The 23,494-nt window shown below is 38.5% G+C and overlaps 3 protein-coding genes across 3 annotated transcripts in view; all 3 read right to left on the bottom strand.

Annotated features, from left to right (window-relative positions):
• Positions 1-3,076: 3,076 nt before the first annotated feature.
• Positions 3,077-13,356, bottom strand: blm (BLM RecQ like helicase). Its single transcript, XM_037682892.1, has 22 exons — positions 13,185-13,356; positions 11,768-12,534; positions 11,518-11,653; positions 10,649-10,752; positions 10,439-10,553; positions 9,665-10,329; positions 9,221-9,397; positions 8,192-8,310; positions 7,740-7,853; positions 7,518-7,616; positions 7,260-7,408; positions 7,063-7,169; positions 5,990-6,150; positions 5,658-5,853; positions 5,361-5,551; positions 5,133-5,277; positions 4,842-5,041; positions 4,371-4,563; positions 4,165-4,287; positions 3,774-3,776; positions 3,357-3,549; positions 3,077-3,257 (listed from the first exon to the last, which is right to left on the bottom strand). Exons 1-22 carry the CDS (start codon positions 13,277-13,279, stop codon positions 3,077-3,079), a joined length of 4,233 nt encoding a protein of 1,410 aa, XP_037538820.1. The 5' UTR covers positions 13,280-13,356.
• A 2,199-nt stretch (positions 13,357-15,555) lies between these two features.
• Positions 15,556-18,554, bottom strand: ctsh (cathepsin H). The gene is made up of 12 exons (XM_037682891.1): positions 18,414-18,554; positions 18,298-18,329; positions 18,077-18,182; positions 17,937-18,007; positions 17,744-17,848; positions 16,972-17,058; positions 16,809-16,864; positions 16,638-16,719; positions 16,488-16,556; positions 16,304-16,410; positions 15,831-15,956; positions 15,556-15,741 (listed from the first exon to the last, which is right to left on the bottom strand). The coding sequence occupies exons 1-12, from the start codon at positions 18,502-18,504 to the stop codon at positions 15,672-15,674; spliced, it is 1,002 nt and encodes a 333-aa protein (XP_037538819.1). The 5' UTR covers positions 18,505-18,554; the 3' UTR covers positions 15,556-15,671.
• A 4,425-nt stretch (positions 18,555-22,979) lies between these two features.
• rasgrf1 (Ras protein specific guanine nucleotide releasing factor 1) overlaps positions 22,980-23,494 on the bottom strand; it is a 42,318-nt gene continuing 41,803 nt past the window's right edge. Inside the window, exon 27 of the mRNA XM_037682889.1 lies at positions 22,980-23,153. Coding sequence (XP_037538817.1) covers positions 23,061-23,153 — 93 coding nt within the window. The 3' untranslated portion in view covers positions 22,980-23,060. The remainder of the gene's footprint in view (positions 23,154-23,494) is intronic.

Genomic DNA, 23,494 nt, shown 5'->3' with positions numbered 1-23,494 from the left:
GTGCTGACAGTGATTATTGTTAGTCCTGCATGAGTAAGAGACGAAGAAAAGGATACCCCGAGAGAAGAAAGAATTGCTGCAAGTCGGTCCGTTGCTGGACTTGTGGCTAGTAGTTGAACGGGGACTGCTACAGCTAGCTGCTGCTTTTTGTGCTTTGGAATACACATGCCTTGCTCAATAACTGCTGCAGACAGGCTGCAGCTCTCTGCAACCCTGCACAGAAAATCAGGTGAAGAAAATTGATGGATGTAAAGAATAATGATGTAAATACGTGGTGAAATGCAAAATTTGCAGAGCTGTAAAGTTTTATAAAACAGGGTTTGCACGAACTGCCACGACATTTTGAGCTTCGACTTGGGCTAACTGGTGGCTCTGGATTGTCCCTGGGTGTGAGTGAATGGTTGTTTGTCTCGTTTGTCCCTCTCTGTGATGGACTGAAGACATGTCCAGGGTGTCCCTGGACAGCTGGATTTAGGCACCAGTGACCCCCATGACCCAAAAAGTCAGAAGCAGGTAAAGAAAATAGATGGATGCACTTGTTTTAAGACACCAGCAGTTCACTCTGGTCTCGGTCTTGCGCAGACTAGTTGTCATCGCATCACTTTGGTCAAACTTAAACTCAAGCGTTGAGGTATTTCAAAGAGCTGCACGACAGGTAAGATATTAACTGTTCAAGTTCACACTGAACTCCACTTCTCAAAATCTGATCCATTTAACTCTGCTAAAATGTATTGGGCAATATGTAGGAAAAACACCAGGGCAGACGTAATTTGACTGGCACTAAATAAATCGGCTGCTTTTTTAAACTGCACATGCAAGTAAATTCAATATATATTAAATAAAACTGGCTACTTTATATTTGGACCAGGCTATGGACTTTTCTGCCTCTCGGCTACTGGGAGCAATAATTAAATGCATCAAGGATGTAGTTCCCATGGTTAGGAGACATGATCTTGCAAAGGACAGTCATTCTGTGAGTGGGTTACAAGTTAAGAGGAAAAAGAGGCCCATGGGTTCTGGATGGAGAGCAAGTTTGGACTCTATTAATCTAATGGCTGCAGTTTTTTAAACTTGCAGCTGCTTACTGAAAGCCTGATGGTGCTGTGCCTCAGTTTGCTCCTGTACAATCCGAGCCCCTCAGTTCCAAGCGGAGTTGTAGTCCTGACCAGAGTAGCGTGCTCTTTGGCGCCGTGGCTGGATCCACTGCTGCAGCTCATTATCTTTCACAAAACCACTAATATCAAATCAAACGAGCTACATCGGCAGGAAACCCGTCATCCATTCAACGCAGGTTTTACTTTTCACTTTACATTCAGCGTAAAGCAAATGCAAACTTAAAGCACATTTTTCCTAACGAGCAGTGAAGCAGAGTGGGTAGGTTGATGTTTTTTTAGGTGTACACGTGCATTATATTTATTACTTCGTCAGAGGTCAGCACAACTCATCAGCTGGTTTCCTACAACTGTGTGCGAGGGTGTTTTTCAGATATTGATCAGCACTATGTAGCTTTAGTGGTCTCACGCAGAACATGCAACTTTTCAAAAAAAAAAAAAAAAGGCAGCATTATTCAAGGAGCAATAATCTGCTGTACAAGCAAAGAGGTGTGATTTACAAACGTGTACATTAAAGATAATTTGTTTGATTGTTCAAGTCCTTTGTGTTTGTAGAAAAACACCTGCTGAATTGCTGCTTTGACATTGATGTGACCACTGAGTTACTATTGGTTTAACTAGTACGGTAACTCTGGTTTTTATTTATTTATCCATTTTCATTTGCAATCTCTCGTGTGGATTTTTGTTTTCGTTTAGTTTTTCTGGTTCATTAAATGACATATTGCTCCTTGTGCCTACATCTGAACCTACAAGTACCAAAGTGGCTAAAAATAAATGGAGACATCCCTTTCAGGAACAAACATCTGCATCTTGACAGATGTGGAGACAACCAATGTCTGAAAATGTTTGTACTCGACACCAGGAAGCTCAAAATCCCTTTTTTTAAAATTTTTATTGTTAACATGTACATCTTTCTCAACATGTCTTTTTCTATTTAACTTATTACAGATGACTAAAAGGTTTGTTTGGATGTTTTAACAAAACTGATGCTTTAGAGCAATGCTCAAGTGGCACAGCCTTCTCAAACGTAAACACTGGAAGACTGGTTTAAGGTGAAAATACCCGATGAGTATGGTTTCATGCAAATCAAGGCTGCTTCAGAAATATCAGGTTTATTTAATGCTGTATTTTAAATAATGTTTTTCTGCTAGTTTTATTTCATTGAGCCGTGCATTTTATTTTGCCACCTTAGACACAAGCATGAACTTAAGGCAACCAAAATAACCCAAGTAGCTAACCGGGAGTTTTACAACACGTTTATGCAGATGGGTTTTGTTGCATTACAAGGTTGATGAAATTTACCATAAATATTAATTTCCTTGTTGACAGACGCACTCGGTGTTGCACTCACCTTAAAATGTGAACATCTTCATGTCTAGTGGTTTGTCTGCTTTGTTTTACCCTTAAGTTGGAGATTGCCATTTAATTTCATTAAATATACAAATATATATATTTATGTATATCAATCCATGTGCCAAACCCAGTTCGCGTTTAGTCTGATTCATTCCAAACCCTCATTTGTACTGTAGGAAACCTTCTGTACATGTCAGTATCAAATAGCGTTTCTCTTCAGTAGTCCCTTGTAACTGGTGCCATGAAAGCAACCTATTCAAACTTGAAATAAACTTTACATAAAAAGTGTCATCTGCCTGTTTTTATTTTTGCAATTGACACAATTTTTCCCTAAGTAAAAGTAGACCAGCTAAAGGAATGTATGCAAGTAAAGTTGAATTTGTCTTTAATATAAAAACAGTTAAAACATTGTGGTCCAGGAACAGAATACACATTTTACATTACAGTTTTACAATATTGACAATAACTAAACGTGCTGTATGAAAGCTGCACACGTTCAAGATAGTTTTAACAGTGAACTGTTAATTTATAAAATTAACAATTGGCTTACATAAAGTAGTGGAAGAAGTTGTTTTTTGAACATCAAGGTGAGGTGTAAAACGAAGCAGCTCTCAGCTCATGTGTGAAAAGGAAGGTTTTAAAAAGAGCCGCTTGTTGACTTGAGGCGTCGGAGCAGGAAGGAATCCTGGTCTCCTGCCTGCTGGGTTACTTCCCGCTGAGCTCCCGGACCCTCGCCCCGCACTCTGACACCCACCTCTGGATCTGGATGACTTGTTGCTGCTGTAGCCACGACTACATCCACAACAAAACGACGAACAGAAAAAAGAAAAGTGTGTTTCAGATGGGCAATGAAACTTGTAATATTCTCAAAGAAAGCGACACTCTACACACCCTTTAAAATTAGAGCTTGCATTGCTGTACGCTTTTTTCTTCTTGGAAAAACTGAAGAAAGGAGCTTTCTTTCTCTTCTGCCCTCGAGCAGCCTGATTGCTGAAATACGTAGAGGACTCTGACTCCTCGTCGTCATGTGTGTGGCCTCGTGTTGTGTCGATCCACCCATCTGCATCAGGCTCAGTCTGCTCTTCTGCGACAGAGACAAGAAAACTACCAGTAATACTTTAAAGTAGGGATGCCCGATATTGGATTTTTGGCCGATATCTGATATGCCAATATGTTAAAACTTATTTGGGCGATAACCAATATCAATACTGATATTTTTCTCCTAGACCTACTTACAGAGACTACATATCTTTCTCTGCTGTGGAATTAAAATACTACATTATTCTGCGTGGTCTTTGTCAGTTTGACCTGCTACCACATGCAGATGTCAAAAAGGGGGCTGAAAATGATGCAACACTTCAACTATGATTATGTTTATTGTCAAATTTATTCATGACATTTACTCTCTGTAACACAATGACAACACTCGAAAAGGCATACAAAAACAGTGCCTTATACTAATATATATATATATAATATATATATATAAACATATATATATATATAAACAACGCCTTTTATATCTGTGAGTTATTTTGATGGAATGGCCAATGTCCGATATTTAACTTTATCGCTAATATCGACCGATACCATGCCGATAATATTGTGCATCCCTAATTAAAAAGTAAAACGTAGAAGAAAAAAAATAGTAACACAGTGAAGATGTGTGACGTTAGACTCTTCATGTTGAGTCACTTACCGGGTAGTTGCCACTCAGAGTATTTCTGTAGCACCTGAATGACTTCGGCTCCATACTTCTCCAGTTTATCCTCGGTCACACCATCGATCTGCAGAAGGACTTCAGGGTCAGAAGAAAGCCTCTCTGTAAAGAAAAACAAAATACTGGTTAATACAGTCCGGTGCACTGTTGTCACGAGGCCAGCAACCTTAGAGTTCAGAACCTACCAGATATCTTCTTCAAGGCAGCGGTGGAGAAGATGTTGTAATAGTGAAGTCCAAACGCTTTGCCGAGCTGCTTGCACAGATCAATCAGCTCCTTCAGGCACTCCTGAACCATCTCCTCCCTCTTGGAGATGTTCTTAGAAACGGCTTTGTGTTTCCTGATGCTGGATGCACTCTCGGTCTCATAGAAGTCCACCTGGGGGTGACAAGAACCAAATAAAGTTCAATGTTTTAACCAAGATCAACAGTGTGGTAGGGCCCCTACAAGTAAATAAATGTTAATACACTCCCAAGAGCAAAACACAAAATTTAAAGCAAGAAAAACAGAATAAGAACGCTGCACTGTCACATTGTTCCAATCAATATGTTAAATTTTTACACATTATTACATTTTTGGACAGAATTTCTTTTATATATTAACCTCCATACATCAGCATTTATTTTTTCAGGCTCTTCTGAAAATGTGATCGCTACCTGCATGTACCCAGACAGCACGCTCATGGCCTTTGGTCCAGCAGAGATGTAAGTCACAGCTTGGCCGTGGTTAGTGATGTAGAGGTCCTCAACCAGGATGTTCTCCAGGACCAGTTTTTTAAAAAGACGATCTGCATTATGGCGAGAGTACGCAGCCCCCATCCCAAACATCCCTGTTTGTAACTTGGCAGATTTAGCCCCTGACAGAATGCGAGAACATTTTCAGCTGTTAACATAAAGAGAACACAAGCAGCTTTACAGCTGCTGGAACAGATTAAAGCAGCTGCGCACCAATAAAGATGTCCACCAGCATGTTCAGCGTCAGTCGATTCTGCTGAGCCGTCCTGCCGAACTTCGCTCCGACTTTCTCACAGTTCTCCTGGACGAACCTTACAATCTGCTTCACATCTTCAGTCACGTTCCTCATCTTGAATTGCTGTAATAAAAACAAACCAACATGGCTGTTGACCTTATTGGCTTAACAAACACGAGTAAAAGATAAAAAAAATCAAGTCCTACGTTGGGTCTGGCACAGTTGTCACAGCTGACGTCCGGATGATTTTTACAGAAGTTTCTGTCAAACTTTAGCTCTCCAAAGTAGGCGAGCAGCTGAATTCTTCTGCACTCCATCAAGTTCTCACAGAAGTGCACCATGCTGTGCAGGTTGTTGTAATGGGTAGCCTTGGTGTGCTTGTCACCTTCTCTGTCCACTGCAACCCCCCAAATAAACAAACACGATTAGGACTTTCCTTAATCATAAAAAAGATTACTTACATTAATTTTGGATGTAACTAGCGCCCATATTTTGTCACGTACTGCTGATGATCCTCTTAATGCGGTGGACATCAGCGTAGGAGTAAAACAGAATGCAGTGAGAGATCTCTCCATCTCTGCCAGCTCTTCCCGACTCCTGATAGTACCCCTCCATGGATTTAGGTAGACTGGCGTGGATCACGTAGCGCACATCAGGCTTGTCAATACCCATGCCAAAGGCTATCGTGGCACAGATCACCTGGATAATAAAACAAAAATAACATGCAATGTGTCCCAGCCTGCAATCTGAACACGTCACAGCAGGTTTGCATCATGTTTTGTATTAAATGTTCGGTCTCTGAGGTTTATTGGTTGATGTTGAGCTGTGACCTGACCTGGCAGCCATCTTGATTGATCCATTTGCTCTGTACATATTCTCGTTGGCCATCACTAAGCCCAGCGTGATATGACAGAGCCAGTATCCCTGCTTTCTGCAGACTCTCTGCCATGGCGTCGCAGTCGTTACGAGACAGGCAGTACACGATGCCAGAGTCACCTGTCGGGTACAGAGAAACAGATTTACAAACAATGAATCACTCATAAAATATCACCCCATAGGAATATTCAAAACACGGTCATTCTCCAAGTATATTACTTCTTTAAAAGGAAACATAAGTTTAATTTAAAAATATTTAAGTTATTCAACAAATTTTAAACCTTAAATGATCATTATGACTGGATTTCTTTTACATCGACTGTGTTGACCTAAAGTTCTTTAAGCTATAGTGTTTCAGACACATCACAACAACAGGAATTAAAGTAAATAAAATATTTTTTTTTAAGCAGCCAGTCTCACAAAGTGAAACTCAGGCAGGCGCCCTCACATCAGCTCTCTCTCTATCTCTCTTTTGAGGACCAAGAATTTAGTCACGCTGGCAAGTTAGACATGTCTGTATGATAATGACCATGTTTCAAACATTACATTTAAAGTTAAATTTTAGATACAAAAGTCCCAGGGAGTTTTGGGGCGCAGTGCAGGAGGTCTGTCAGCCAGAGCAGGATCAGCGGTGGCTCCGTTTGCAGCGTGCGACTCTGCTCTGAGTGCAGCTCCTGCGCCTGTGAGTGTTTTGGGAGGGAGAGGTGCTCACAGGCTGAGCTGCTGCTGCTGGGTCAGGACCTGTAGAATGATCAGTGCGTTCACCTGCAGTCTCACACTCGAGCTCACCGTACATAAGCCTGCACGACCTGCCCTTCTCTGTTCTGACTGGATAAAACTACGACGGTGGTTCTTTTTATTTGTTGAGCACGGTGTCAGTTTAATCCCTGCATCATATTTAGATTGGATTGCTACAACAAAACCACCCATTTTTACAGATGACCGAAATCTGTCATGGTGACGGAGAGCTTTAATCACCAAGTCTTTTTAACATCGTAGTTACAACAATGCTTTAACAGCTGAAACACTTACGTGGGTAGTGCTTCTTGATCCAGTTCATGCAGTCCTCGTCAACCTTTTTGGGTTTCTTGGGCAGCACAAAGTACTTCAGGTTCACTCTGTTGAAGCTCATGGTAAACCTGAACACACATCATAAAGGAAAATTACCAGTGTCCAGACACTGGTGGCTGTCAGTATCTATAAATGACAGTCTAAAAGTGGACTCTTACACTTGTGGCCGAGTCATATTTAGCTGGTTGAGGATGTCTTTTTGTACACGGGGGGTGGCAGTGGCTGTCAGAGCCATCATTGGAACGTTGGGGAACTTCTGACGCAGTTCATGCAACTTCTTGTAGTCTGGACGGAAGTCGTGGCCCCACTAAAAAATAATAAATAAATAAATAAACTGAAGGGACGGGATGAGTGACAAAACGTAAAAGAATAAACACATGTTGCAAATTGTTATACATCAAAGCAATGTCACGCACCTGGCTGACGCAATGTGCCTCATCGATGACGAAGCGGGCCAGAAGACCTCGCTCATACAGGTTCTGCATGGCCGAGATTATTCTATTGCTCGCACTCACCTGGAGGGAAGAAAGAAGCAGCATCAAAACTGAGGCGCGAAACAAATCTTAATTACCGGTACCCGTGAAGTTAGTCGGAAAACAAAAAAATTCAGTGTATATACACAAATCACACAAACGCACCTTCTCAGGAGTGACATACAGCAGTTTAATGATAGGGTCCTTCCTGGAAAGCTGCATATAAATCCTTCCTGCTTCACTGTCACTTTTATCACCCGACAGACTTGTTGCTGGAATCTGAAATGTAGAACAATTTAAAAATAACGAATGTAACTTCATAGTTTATTTAGTTCCCGATTTATCAGTATAGTCTATTACCAAACCAATTAGACATTTTATTTTATTATCTGAACAGTACAGAACCACAATATATTCAATATTTATTATGTAATTCAAAGAAAACCAGCATTTACCATTTCCAAGAGTTGTACGTTTTTGTGTAATAATTTCCTTTTCCTAATTTTCAGTTTGAAAGTTATTTTACCAGCTTCACTTAGAAAAACGCTTGAAGTACCACATATACAACATCGTCATTCAACGGTTAAGTACTAATAATAATAGACAAACATGCTTACATCGAGGGTGGTGAGTTTCTGGATCTGATCTACAATTAGGGATTTAAGCGGCGAAACAACAACAGTGACTCCAGGTGAGAGGCAAGCCGGCAGCTGGTAGCACAAACTTTTACCTCCACCTGAAAAATCACAAATACAAAACATCAGGACTTCACAGCAGCGGTTAGTTACAATAAGGTTAAAACGGTTCAATTAAAATGGTCCCTGAAATTTATGCTTCTGAAAAAGACGTTCATCCAGTTCTAGTTAGAAAACTCCTGAACTGTGATTATGAACCGAGATCAAAACTTCAAGAACATTCAATAAAAAGGCTCAGCTTTATTTGTAAAATGGTAATTTACACCTACGACACATCACACTACTTTTCAATACTTGATTTTTTTTTATTTATTTATTCCAAAACTAAAAATATTTTATTTAAATATCTTAGGCTAAATCACAAAAACTAACAAACAAAAAAACCTGAGCAGTATTTAAAACGGGAAGAAAAAAAAATGTATACCGGTAATATTTTTACAGCAGCGTTCTGGAAGCTAACATTTTTTGTTGTGAGACTTCAAGCGCTAGTTTTTGTGTTAAATCTGACACTGTAGACAAAATAATAATACTGCATCAAAATCAGCCTGGCAGCCGATCATCAACCCATCGCAGGAGCTAATAATAATAGTACTAATAATCAGTGGATAGTTATGTAAATTATTTTAGTAATGCTTATCCCAAAAAACATAAGAGTTAAGGAATAAACCAGCCTACATGTTTAAAGTAAAAAAATACCTTTTTTTTTTCTTTTTACAAATTTTGAAAAGCTGACATTTTTTGTCATCAGAGACAATGACAAAGAATTTTTGGTTTAATAAACCTCTAAAGGGTTAAATGACGTCCAACCAACCAGCTCTTTACATCCTGCTGACAGGCGCAATCAAAGCAAAGTGTCAAGTTTAAAACATTAAACAAAATAAATTATCTGTACCGTGGCCTTCAAATGATCATCTGGACAGAGACGGACATACTTTTACTGTTTCTACTCACCTGTGGGCATCAACACAAATGCATCTTCTCCCAGAAGAGTGGCATTGATTGCTTCTAGTTGATTGAATCTAAATTGATGAAGCCCAAAACGTTTATGAAAAATCTTCATCATCTCCTGTGAATGGGGGAAGTTAAAACCTCTGAAACGGTCGTGAGCTGGGTTTTTGAAGTTGGGCTCTGCAGAATAAAACATTAGCAGACTTCTAACATTAGGCACTGTACGTCAGAGTGTTTTGCTTTGACATGTGTTAAAGACTATTTAGTGAATTTACTGCACTCCAGAATTAATTTAAGGACACTTTGCTGCATTCAGGTTGATAAAAAAAGAATTCTTAAACAAAAACACAATGTAACAGTGCATGCTGCCATCTAGTGGTGACAAACTTTAAATATTTTGGCCCAGACAAACCATGCTTTTTGTTATTTAAACACGTGTTGACTTGCCTGGTGAATAAATCTTTGGGGGTTTCGGGGCAGAAACAGGCGTCGTTGGTTTCTTCTCCCATGACGACTTGTTTGGTCCCCCTTCTTTTACTGTAGCAGACACAGCACTGACATTTTGGCTTGAAACCGATGAAGTTGAGGGCTCATCAAAGTAATCCGGGATATCAGAATCATTAATGTCATCTATGTCAAAATCATCAATGTAAAAGTCATCTTCTTCAGCGCCCTGTGCACCTGTAGTCGCTTGGTTTTCAGATTTGTTTATCAAAACAGTGTCAGACGTTTTGGGTGAAAATGTGAGATCTGCATCATTAATATAGAAACTAGTTTCTTCAGAGGGACTGAAAGGATTTGTGAAGCTGTGGGCTGATGGAGAGTCACAATTACTCTTATTTGCCACACACACTGTCCTGCTGTCCTTATTGGGCAAAGTCTTTAAACGAGTACTATAAGAAGAATCACGGTCATAGTCCACAGAGACGACTGAGGAACTTCTGGGCTGCAGAGGCTTCTTGTAGTCTGCAGGCAAAGAGTTGTTGGAAGACACTAAACCAGATGCACAACAGCTTGAAGAGGTTTCTTTAAAGCTGGGCTCAGAAATCCCTGTGCTGTCTGGCTGCTGCATCCGAAACAAAAAGTCACAACCTGTAGCAAGAATCCTCTTTCTGCAAGAGAGAGAGGAAACGCAAAACAAAACAAGGACTGCTGTCATTTAGGGATACCAGTAAACACAAAGACAAAACACAAGGCTTCACTTGATTCAAATGAACACACCTTTGAGCTCTTTTGAGCAAAAGTTCATCCCCACAGGACAAAGAAATCAGTTCATGTTCAGGGATGGAATCAACCAGAGCACAAATCGACTCCATTATACTGAAGAGTTGTTCCTCTGCAACCAAAAGACAATTATTAACTTAACACCTTCGTTAAAGAAAAAAGGAATGGAAAAAGCAGGGAAAGACATAAAAAATAAACAGCACTCACTTGTTTTGTCTTTTGCTTGGTGATCAGAAGGTTCAGGAGGAGTTATAGCAGGACTGTATGATGGGACAGGAATGTCTTTACTGTGCGAATCCTCAGAATCGTTTCTTTTTGAAAGAGAAACAATGATAGCTCCTGTGAATTTTCTTTAATTTCAAATTCCTAACATAAATGCACAAAATGTTTATGGCAAGAACGTTTTCATACTAAATCAGTCATGTTTGTTACAGTGAAACAATCGAAATGAAACAAAACATTTGACCTGTTCACTGTAATAAATGCACTTTGGAATAATATACATCAAATGCTACAGATTTTTTGCAGTTTACAAGTGGGACATAAATATTTCTGGTTTAAAGTGACTGTGTATCATTTACATTTCTATTATCATCAAACTTAAAAGTGCATTTCAAGTAACTCATTGTGCTGTTCTAGCATTTACCGGTAATTTAAAATTTTACCTATTCATCCAAACACATAAATTGAACCCACTTTGAGATAAATAACTTATAACACGAAGCTCAACCATTAGCTCTATGTTCATTTTATTTCTACAAAGTATTATGAATGAACAGTATGTATGCTCTGAATAGAGATAAGACTAATTGTGATTGCACCTGCCTGATCGGTCATCTGCATTCACTTAATAATTTTCTTAATCTGTGTGAACTATAAATAATGTCATACCTAAATTCCTGTCAACATATAAAGCTGAAGATATCATGCTCACATTAAAGCTTTGACTCTTTACTTTCAAAAACACCAGCAAACACCACATTTTCTTTCACGCTGGCAATTCCACTTGACAGATCTTATAAATTTAAATTAATAAATTGCTAGAGCAAATAACATTTGAAACTAAAAATACCAACCTTATGTCCACGTCTGAGATTATGTAAGGTGTCTTCTCAGAAATAGGTGAAGGAGGAATATAATCGAGGTCATCCTCAGGCTCTGAGTTGTCTTTAAGCTCTATCACATTTGGGTCGATCCATTTTTTCTTTTCATCTGAGAGGTAAAGAACATTTCATAGTTTAGCTGTGAATTTCTGTATTAATTCCACCCACAACTTCTTGATTCGTTTCCTTATATTCAAATAAAATAAACTAGCCAGCCACTTACTTGTGTTATCCTTCAAAGGTTCAGACATGGCAATAATATCCTCATCGCTGTCACTTAAGACAGATGTCACAAGTGGAGGAGGACATCGCCTTCGGGACCTTTTAACAGGAGAATCTTGAACTTCGTCCTCTGCCGGTTCTTGAAACACATCAGGTTTTGGTAAAACCGTTTCGTCAACCCTTTCTTCCAAGTCATCCATCTTCATACAAGTCTGGGCATCATTCAGCTTACCCAGCTCTGACTTCTCATCAGAGCTTTGTTTCCCTATAAATTCTGGGAATTCTTCATCAGTGGATGACGACGTTTTGGTGGTCTTCCCTGATTTGTCTGAGCCGAATGAGTCATTTTTTGATCTGACAGGTGTTTCAAAGTCATCAAAATCATCCCAGTCATCCATTGGGAATTCAGATGCATCCAGACTTGAAGAACCAATCCAACCACCATTACAACCCTGGCTGTCAGGTTTATTTGGAGCTGGACCCACCCTACTGTCAGACTTTTCTGATGGAGTTTGACATGATGAAGAGAGTTTACCTGCTGGGCTGAAGGACTCTGACTTGCATTTTGAACTTACAGGAAAGAAGTTGTTGATTTTGGACTTTTGAGGTCTTTCAAGCTTGTTTGAAAATGCCAAAGAAGGTTTAGTCACCAAACTGTTCTCAGCAATATTGACGTTCCTGTTTGCCAAAACACTCGAGCTGATTACCTTGGCAGGATATTCCACTTTTGTTGTACCCGATGTCGATTTCTTTTTGAACGAAAAGGCTCTGAAAATAAAAACGGCATGCATAGAAATGTGAAATTAAAGAGGCATTTATTGAGAGTATGTAATCAAACTGGTATAAAAACGTGCTTTATGCCAAATTTAGAAGGGCGCTTAAGATCCCAAATTTTATGCAATTTTTATTATTGACTGCCACACATAAGTCATTTTTTTAGTTCCACACTTCAAAATCATCTAGACTTTAATGCAAATAAAAATTTAACTGATCGCTATTAAGAAAAAAATACAAATTGGCTTTTAATGTCAGTAGCTGGCCACATTGACTTTAAACATTGACACTAGCTTCTACAAACAATTAAGGGTAAACCTCAGTTACTCGGGTATGAACATAAAAGCAGCCATAAGTAAACTGCGGTCCATAAGTTTGTTTTTGGTTAACATTGTTGAATCCCACAGTAGAACCAGACTGTGGCAGGGCTGCAAAATCAGCTCCATTTGTACAGCTCACTGTTTATTGCTAAATGACGACTTGTTAAAATGATGGTTCCGAAAGTCAAATTATTTAAATCTACAAGAACGTTTCATAAAGAATGAATGACCTTACTCTTCGTAATCGCGTTACACCGCTGACAGCTAACTTAGTGTTAGCTAGTTTGCTTACTGTCGTCATTTGATAATTTTGGCTTTACTTACCCCGTTTTGGGTTTAGCCAGGGATAATTTGCTCTGAGCAGCATTGTTGTGTCTCGCCAGTTGTTCTTTTAAATTATTCTGTGGAAGGTTGGCCATAGTTCGCCGAGAAGCTGAGCTAGCTACACTAGCTTACTGGCTATTTTGGCTTTGTTGATAAAACTGCGGCCAGTTTCTTCAGCATTGCTCGAACAAGATGAGGAAAACGTGCACAAATTTGTCCCGCCGCTGAATAGTAACTTTGTAAAGCTCATTAGGTTTACAGTCTTACTAAATAGTTTGAAACCGCAGTAGTATTCTCTGCTGGACTGCATAACATACACAAACACTGAGTGGATTTAGCGCGCATTCAGGAAAGCGACTCTTTATTGGCTCGCGCCGAGCGGCATAAAGGATTCTGGGAAATGTAGTTTGATGATAAAAAAAAAGTATGTAGGCAGAAGAATCTTGATTTTGTAGCATTGCTGATTCAAATATCATCCATATTTTAAATTATCTACATTTTAAATCTGATTTCTATTTTGGTACCAATATTTTATTTTTTTAATACAGATTTAAGTTGAGTAAAAATATGCAATCACCTTTGTGCCAAATACCTATCTAAAGTATCCTAAACAAAACATTCAGAATTTCATCTTTTTTAATGTAACATATTTTTATTTATTTAAATATAAATAAGGGTGTGGTCTAAGGAGTTAAGATAGTTCTTTGCGGTTTCCAGTTTTTCATTAGGAAAAACTAAGCCTTAGAATTTCAAATTGCCTTTAAAACCAAAATGTTATAGATCTGGCAAATACTTACACTGTATGTAATTTTTTGGGAATCTAGGCATGTTGCAGACATTTGCAACCACAATAAAAAGGCACAAACATGCAGCTTTATTTTGCTTTATTAGTGGATTTGATCACAACGATTTGAAAAATATAACTATGTTGATTTTTAATTCAGTTCAAAGTAAAACAAATATGATTAAGTCCATTATATCGTGCTGCAGCGAACTGTTCAGTAATGATTGTAGTGAACCAGATAACCTCAAATCTACCAGATGGACAGAGACTGTTATTTTCATTGATCTGAATAAGTCTGAACCATCTGATGAACTTTCTTTCTTGAATTAATCAAGCAGAAAAGACAATTCTTTATAATCATTACTGTCTTACAAATGTTTTGATAATCAAATTGTGTTAGTTCACTCAATGCTTTACAGGTTGAAAAGAACTACTAATTTTTATTTTACATAAACAGTAAGTAATGATTTTTGTTCCTCATTCAAAGCAGAAATCACCTGAATATGCCTTTCTTGATTTTTCTGTCTGAAATGAGCAAGCTGTCGTAAGTATGTGAAAGGTTGGTCTTCGGTCAACTAAAATGTTTACTGAAGAAGAAATGTCATGTTTAAACTTTTTCAGAAGATTACTAAGAGTAGACTCCAAAAAGTCTGCTGCTTCTGCAATAATCTTTTCTGTATGTTAAACAAGTTTCATTCTCTGACCTCGACTGTTGATAAACACCTTACGTCAAAAACCACTCCTCTTTCTGGTCCTTCCACGAATCAGAAAGCTCTAAATTGAACAGGAAGTCGACCCAAATAAAATGTGGCAACTCCCCAGTTCAAGTTAGATTGAGAGTTCTGAGAGATGTTGGATTGGGAGCTGACAACAGGTCCGATAGTCTAACAGAATGAGAAGATTGAGAATGCAGTCGGTTCTGAAAGCTTCAGAGCAATGAAGAATCCAGAGGTTTTTGGGGATTATAATTCTGTTTTGAGCTAATCAACGCACGACTTTCTGAAGGTTTGGTAGCTCTCGACGGAGACGCTGAAACGAGTCAGAAAGGAACTACATCCAACGCTGATTCATCGTCAACAGGTAGATGGTTCTATTTTGACCAAGTGTACCGTGAGAAGCTGAGATCGGACGGAGCGTGCAACTTCTGGTTAAACAGATTAAATCTCCCTCACATATTCCTCTGTAAGATAAATCTCAATTTACTCTTAAACTCACCTCTCTCTCATAAATCAGTACAGATATTTTTAGAAATGTCTGAAGCAAAGTCCTCAAATCACCGCCGAGTGATTTGAAGTTCATTTTCTGTGAAACTGTCTGTTATTATTTTCATATTTTGCCAAATTAATGTAAATGTTTGATGTTAAACTTTGATTTTGAAAATAAATGATTCCATTCATTTGATGGGTCAAAGATAAATAACGTCTCTCGTTCACATTTCTGTTAAATTCAATGCACGGCATTTACAGTCAGAAAAATGAAGAACTCGTGAATATTGTATGCATATATAATTCATATATTGTGTCATACAACAAGTGACACGTACCTCACGTGTATCACTACATGATCAAAACTTACTCTTCTTAGCCCTTTCTTCTTCTTCTTCTTAAAAAAATGCATGCTGTTGAAGTTGTGCTTTAAAATAAATCCTATATTTTAAAAATATATTTAGATTCCTTTTTTTTGGTAAAACACATGTAACACAATCAGACCACAGGAAAAGATGAGCAGGCAGCAAGTCCACACATGTTTCTCCCGCGCTCAATGAGAAAATATCTGCAAAGAGTAAACATTGTTTTTAATGTTATTTTTGTTCATAAACCTTTATTGAGGGTTTCATTAAAAAATAAATAATACAAAAGTACCCGTCCATGCCCCAGTCCGGTCCCCATGAGTTTTTTACTATCCAGTAAGGGGTACCATGCTCTTCTCCATAGCCAACAGCTAACACAGCATGGTTCACCTCGTCTGTGGTGTTGTGGCAAACTTTGCTGAAAGCAGGAACAAAAACGGCTCACCTTGTGACTTTACACATGGTCCGTTTTATAAAGAACGAGGAACTGAACCTACAAAAGTAACAGCCGCACTAACTGAAAAACCTGTTTTTGCACACAAGACGTTCTGAGTGTGAACTAGTACAGTACTTCAAGTCAAAATAAAACTATATACAAAAAAAAATGTTTCTAACATTAGGCATAGGAGGTCAAGTTTATCTTATCTTTTAAAAATGAGAACAAGATGGACAAATTCTCCCAGAAATACATAAATCCAGCAAAAAACACAGCTGCAATTTTCATGCTCTTGTTTTTAACTCTTTAATGTTGAGACGTCTTCTTACCTGGTATACACACCCTGGCTGTAATGCATGAAGTCTGAGGTCACCTGAAAGGCTAAGCTGACAGGATTGCGCGTGGCGACAGCATCAACCATCCCCATCTCATCGTACTGATAAAAGACATAAAAATCATTAATATTCTTTCTACCATCCATAAAAACCTTCTCCTTGAACAACGGTCACTTACCTGCGTTATATTCACCACGTCCTTCACAAAAGCAGCAGCCAGTGATGGTTTATACACACAAGTATCTTCCTAATTAGCAGAACAGTTCAAATAAAAACTGCAAGGAGTAACATTTAATATCTTAATGCTTCAGGGTGACTGATTAGTTACCACAGATGTATACGGGTAGTCCTGCTCTGTCATTAGTCCTTTGTTGTACATGATGTACTCAAATGCTTGACTGGGAAGACCGCTGGACGACAGAGTTAAAGAAAAAGATGAGCAAAGCACACATCTACCAGAAAATTACATAATAAGAGTAGAAATATGTTTAGCTCTTACCCATTACATCCGTGGTTGTTAAAATCCTGTGCACAGTCTACCAGCTGTTGTTCTGACTGGATAAAACCAAAAGGTTTAAGATTATGGTTAAGGTTTTTGCAGTGCTGTGCTCTCTTTTCTCCACGAGAGCAGCATTTTTGATAATAAAGTCTAAATAAGTCACCAGCGGCACGAGCTTCCCTGTGGCGATGGCAGTAACAGACTCCAAACAGCCTGTCGTGGAAAACGTCCAGCAGCTGCCACAAGCTCCCTGCGGAAAACAAAACGATAAAACAAACAAGACATTTAAAGAGCAATTTTTGAGAGAAGTTCAAAGGATTTACTCAACAATGGTCATACACATGCACCTTCAAGCAAAGTTTGCACACGTTTTTTTTTTTTAATCAGCGTATCTCGGGGTAAACTTTAATATAAAGCTGCACCTGCTCTTCACATGACCTTTTTGTGGAAAGAAGTTTCACCCTCTATCCAGAGGGCTTCATGAGTCTGAGGAGTCCCAAGTAAACTGTTTTCCCCACTAAGCAGTACACTCCTGAACAAACTGGTTGATCCACTAAAAGGAGTGTACTGCTTAGTGGGAAAAACAGTTTACTTGGGACTCCTCAGGCTGATGAAGCCCTCTGGATAGAGGGCAAAACGTCTTTCCACAAAAAAGAAACTGCCCAGTTGACCTGATTGACCCGTTGATTATTTTTAAAGTATTGTATTTGTGTAACTAAATCGTAATTCCAGACACAAACTTGTTTTTGACAGAAAAAACCCCACCCCAGCTGGTTGGCTGGCAGCTATGTTCTCCAAGTGTATTAATCAAGTGTCGTTTTATTTACAAGTTTGTCTTACTGCATGTCCACTGAACCTACCATGACTGAAGCACTGAACCAAGCCCTTTGAGCTCCATAAAAAAGATACTTGAGGCTGCTTGTGTCAAACTTCACCTGATTCTTCACCGCCGTTACGTAATTCCCTTTCTTTCTCCAATCTATGGAGTCTGGATGTGGTCCATTACTGCCACGGTAGGTTCCCTTTGTGGCAGAGCAGTTCTGCAAAGTAAATAAATACATATATGTATATAACCTGTTTTAAAAAGTTCCCAGCCTACAACTTCCATGTAACTCCACGTGGCGTTACCTGGGGCACAGACCAGAGGAAAGACTGCTGAAACTCACTGAACGTCATGTCTGAAAACTGGTTCAGAGACACTGCAGAGAGACAGGAAATCATTCCAGAGGAGTCATAAAAAAGGTCAAAATGGCAAAGTGTCCTCTTACTTGTGAAAGAATGGTTTCCTTCATTGTGCTTGTCAACCCTCTTCTTATGTTGTGTGAATATCTGGAGTCTCTGGTAGTACTCCTTCATGTTGTAAAACTTGTTGTGCTGCACACAGGAGGAAACACAGAGTCTGTTATTACAAGAGTGCAGAGCTGTGATTTCCCCACATTTCATTCAGTTACACGGTTCTTATTCTGGCAGACTGTAAAGACACACCGACCTGAGCCATCCACGACTTGAAGTGAAACTCGTCTGGAAAGAGTTCATGTTACATTAAAACGCGTTTGAAGGAAGAAACGAGACGCCTCCGACACGAATAAAGAAAGGATGGCTTACCTTGTTCTGCCAAGTAAAACGCTGAAGTTACAGCAGAGAGGCTCAGCACGAGCCAGAACTTCATGGTGCTCGGTTCTGCTGCTGTTTTCATTTTCAGGTCGTGCTGAAATTGAACACTAGTTCACAGAACACCGGCAGCAAAGAGACAATGAGCTGCAGCGTCATGAGGAAAATGTGCACCAATAAAATCACCGACTACATTCTCTTGCGTAATGGGTTGCTGGGTAAAAGCTGGGCAAGGTGGAACACATTTAACATTGTGCTGCTTCGTTACAATAAAATACGAAATAAAACGTGTATCTATCTGAATTAATAGTGTTGGCCAAAGTCCCTTCTTTGAAAACTGCTACTAAAGTTTCAATGCTTAAGCTGCGGTGTGGAAACCCATTTCAGCCACCTTTAAAAAAATAAATAAATCTAAGTATTCTCAACTCTGCGACTACGGAAGCCCATTTAGACCAGTTTTAGATTAAAAATGAAGTCATACATATTGGAATCCATGTGTCTGTGTTGGAATATATTTCAAATCGGTAACTACTGAAGCCCATATTGGCCACTTTTAGATTATTTGTTCCCTCTTCTTTCGGGTGCTCCCTTCTTCAGGGCTGGCCACAGCGAACTAAGCAGTGTTGCCAGATCTCGCGGTAGAAACAAGCAACCAGCTCTATCAAAACAAGCCCAACTGGCAACCCACCACAATGTGTAAAACAAAAGCTGTTTTTAAACAGTATAAACATTCATTTATTATGGCATTACACATAAACAAGAACAAAATTATGCTAAACACTTTGAATAACATACTTTTAAGCTCTGATAAAAAAAAAACACTTTGCATATGTGATTTTTTTCTACAGATTTTTAAAAAACAAAACGTTCTGACATTTAAAAAAAAATCTGAGTGTGAACCTGTGCATAATCCTACCACATTATAACCTTTTAATGTTATTACAATGTACTGTTCACATTAAAACAAAATGTTTTCATATTGTTCCAATATTCATACTTATTATGCTATAATGTGATGTCTTTTAATACATTCCAATAATAAGTTATTACTTTTTCCATCCATCCATTATCTTTTATCCGCTTCTTCCATTTTGGGTCATGGGGGTCGCTGCCTGGTGCCCATGTCCAGCAATCACTGTGCGAGGGGTGGGGTACACCCTGGATAGTTTGCAAGTCCATCACAGGGCCGTTATTATTTTTATTATGGTAAAATAATAATAATAATAATAATAATAATAATTTTCCCAGCTGCTCCCTTCTTCAGGGATCGCCTCGGCAAACTAAAAAGACTTTTTTGAATGTCCAGAGGACCAGATTGAACTTTTTTTGATTTTTCTACCTGGATTATTGAGCATGCATCAGGATAAAAAGACTTGGTGATTATTTTTACGCAGGATGCCCTTCCTGATGTAACTGCAAATCACTGAGCTACCACAGTCCTCTGTGTGGAGCAGAGAGCTACTATCTAGGGCATCCAGGGGAGCAGATGGTGGGTGTTAAGGGTCTTGCACAGGGGCCCAGAGTGGGCAAAAATAATAATTTTAATAATAATAATAATAATAATAATAAAGCATGCACATTTTGTTATCATTTAATTAGCATATTTTGTAATAATATCCAAACATTTGGTCATAAAAAAATTTTTTTTACGAACATAAAACTATAATGTAAGTAAGCCAGTTTCTTTCGGCTGCTCCGTTCTTCAGAGGTCACCACAGCGAGCGAACTCACATGAAAGATTTGGCAATTGTGAAGATGGCCCTCTCTGGTGGTTGGTCCCCATCCTTACACTCCCTGGTTTCTCTGTTAATTGTCTTGATTGTCTCCACCTTTGTGTCCTGTTCAGGTGTGTGTGATTGTTGGCTCTGTGTGTGCATGTAAGTCTGAGTCTTTTTATCACTAGTTGTCTGGGCATCGTCTTGTCATCATCTTGTGATCTGGTTTCCCTCGAGTCCCTGGTTATTCCCTCGTGTCATGTAAATGTTTTGTTGCCACGTCAGTTTATGATTTTGTATTATTAAAGTGCTTCTAATTTTCCTCCCTGGTTCTGAGTCCTGCCTGCACCATTGGGTTCTTCTCCTGAAACACCACTCCTGACAGCAACGCATTTTACGTCGGATGCCCTTCCTGACGCAACCACACCACCACCACAACAGCTACACTTCTTAAACTGAGTATAAGATATTATGAAAAAAAGAAATGCTTGTGCATGTAAATTTTGGAATATTTAACTTTAACGACATAAAATAATTTATCTTATTTGAGCTTGTGAGGGCCTGCATGTGTGATTCCATCACAGGATGGATTACATTTCACCTAACGAGCATTGTGCCAACTCATAGATTTACAAAAAACACTTCAGACAAAATGCTCCTGAGATAAGATGGATTTATTAGCAAGAGGTAATTGGGAAACATATTTTCATTTAATTGTTGTTATTTTCAACGTCATCTCTTTTATTTTGTTCTTTTTTTTTTCTTTGTTTCTTACAAAACTGGGAATATCTCTGTAGTTGTGGAAACAAGAGGGTTGAAAGATAATTTTCATACCACTGGGTATTGCTAACAGCAAAATGTTTATTTGTTTAAATACCTTATAAGATTATGTGCATGTATAAGTGTATACAGTATAAGTAAATAGTTTAATTCTGTCTGTGAAGGTGTTGCATGCCTACTACATTAGCCTTAAAAGTGTACTGTACATACATAGTAAAAATACATACAAATATTCACAGAATAATCACTACGTTACTATATTCCTGCTAACAGAAATGATTATAAACAGGATTACAGTATAAATGCAAAACACTTCGAAGTTGTGTCCTACCTCTAAGTCATGGTATCAACACCACACTGTTGTAGCATTCTGTATTGAGCTTAAGATACATCTTTTTTGAAGGATTACACTGATCCACGTTGAGAAATATGTCAGATTGCATGTACAAAATGTACAGCACATCTCAGTGAAGTGAATTAACAACAAAGTACAAAATACTTTCCCATGTTCATATAAAGAGCAGGTCACTGCCTCTTGTACTACTACAAAAATAGTGTTTGGATGCTGCAGGCAGAGGTCATTCACATACAGTTTATCATTTTTAACAGCGATGCATATAACAGAGTGATATACAGTCACGTTCCACAATCACTGGAACAGCAAGAAGGACAGATTGTCTTTTAATTACAGAAGAGCAACAACCGTTTACTCTGCAGGAGTCGAACCCCGACTTTAAGGTACAACACTTGTGATCTTTTTCACAAGGGAAAGGAAAGGAATTTCAAGCAAACTATACCGGTGTCAGCCTTAATCAAAAAATTTAAAATAATTCAGATATGTCATCCTAAATCGCAATAATCTTTAAAACTGTAACCTTTCTTAATCATTATTGTTAGGGATGCACGGTATTGGATTGTTTTTGGCCGATATGTTAAAACTTATTTGGCCAATAATCGATACCAATACCAATATTTTTTTCCCCTAGACCTAATTACAGAGACTACATAGCTTTCTCTGTTGTGGAATTAAAATACTACATTATTCTACACAGTCTTTGTCAGTTTGGCCTGCTACCAAATGCAGATCCCAAAATGGGGCTGAAAATGATGTAACACTGTATAAATATATAATGTATTTTTAGAAAAACAGTGCCTTTTATATATCTGTGAGTTACTTTGGTGGAATTGCCAATGTCCAATTTTTCATTCATTCAACCTTTATTTAGACAGGTTAATCCCACTGAGCCCCAGGGACTCGTTTACAAGAGAGACCTGACCGATATTTAACTTTATCGCTAAAATCAGCCGATAACGATACCATGCCGATAATATCGTGCATCCCTATTTATCATTTAGAATTATTCTTTAAAATGAGGTGTCTTCTGTGATTTGGGGCACCTTGAGTTTTAGCAGGCAACAAAATAGAATGAATCCCTTTTTTTGTTTGTTTTAGTTTTAGTCATTTTAGTGTAAACAAAAAGAGCACTTCTCTTAACCCTCAGGTGCATGTTTACTGGACAGAAAAACAAGCTGTGTCTCTGTATGTCTGCATATTTTAATCCAGGTTAAATTAGGAATATTGTAAAATAAGGTTTGTCATTTTGTCAAGTTTTTTTTTTAGGAAAAATATGCTTTGCACATCTTGCTGTTCAGTTCTACAGATCGTTGTTTCCTCTCTTAAAACAACAACAAAAATAAAAACTTCCTCTGGGCTCTTTAACCTGATTATGCAGTTCATTTATACAATGCTACATTGGTTGCAGAGAATGTCAATGATCAATAAAACCCCAAACTATAGGGAACAACGGCAAGCAGCATCAGTGCTCAGAAAGTGCAAATTCGACACAGTATTACATGATGCAAAATAATGTCATTGGTCACTAAGAAGACACGGTTGCATGTAACTACAGTGACCTCTATTATTATTCTTGATTACTCAAATAAAAAAAAAGAAAAGTGTTATCATGGCAACAAAAAACAAACAAACAAACAAAAAAAGCCAAAATGTTTCGTGTCATCAAACAACTGTAAACGTCTATAGTACAGAAGAGCAAATATCTTGTCCAGCTATACAATGGTCCATGTGTATGTTAACTTATGTGTAACAGTAACGGAGAAAACAAAGTGCGGAGCACCATCTTCCCCATCAGTTGGACACTTTGGGCTCGATTCTGAGCGAAGCTTCATACATGCTTTCTTCGTCAAGAACAAAACTCTTGTCCAATAGATACTGTGCTACCTGAGAAAAAACAGCAAACACAAGAAAGTGTTAAGAATTATCATTGGTAGAGGAAAACACTCTAAATGATGTTTACCCTAGTGAACCACACTCACACAGGGCAAGTGAAAATTGATCTCTGGCACAATTTTACTTGCAAGGACAGATATTGTAACAGTTCATATATCAGAATCAGCTTTATTGTCATTGTACAGTTAAGTACAGTGAAATTACATTCCGTACAGCCGTCCGAAGGGTAAACGGAAGCGTACTGGGGCTGCAGCTTCTATGAAGCGCTGCCCTTATCGCTTAGATAAGAAAAGAGGAGAGAAGGTATATAAAAAAAGATCTCTCACAGCGTG

This window comes from Nematolebias whitei, chromosome 10 (assembly GCF_014905685.2).
Source record: "Nematolebias whitei isolate Nwh7 chromosome 10, NemWhi1, whole genome shotgun sequence".
In the NCBI taxonomy this organism is placed as follows: domain Eukaryota; kingdom Metazoa; phylum Chordata; class Actinopteri; order Cyprinodontiformes; family Rivulidae; genus Nematolebias; species Nematolebias whitei.
The sequence above is the reverse complement of the archived record's forward strand: the minus strand, read 5'-3'. Positions and strand labels throughout refer to the sequence as shown.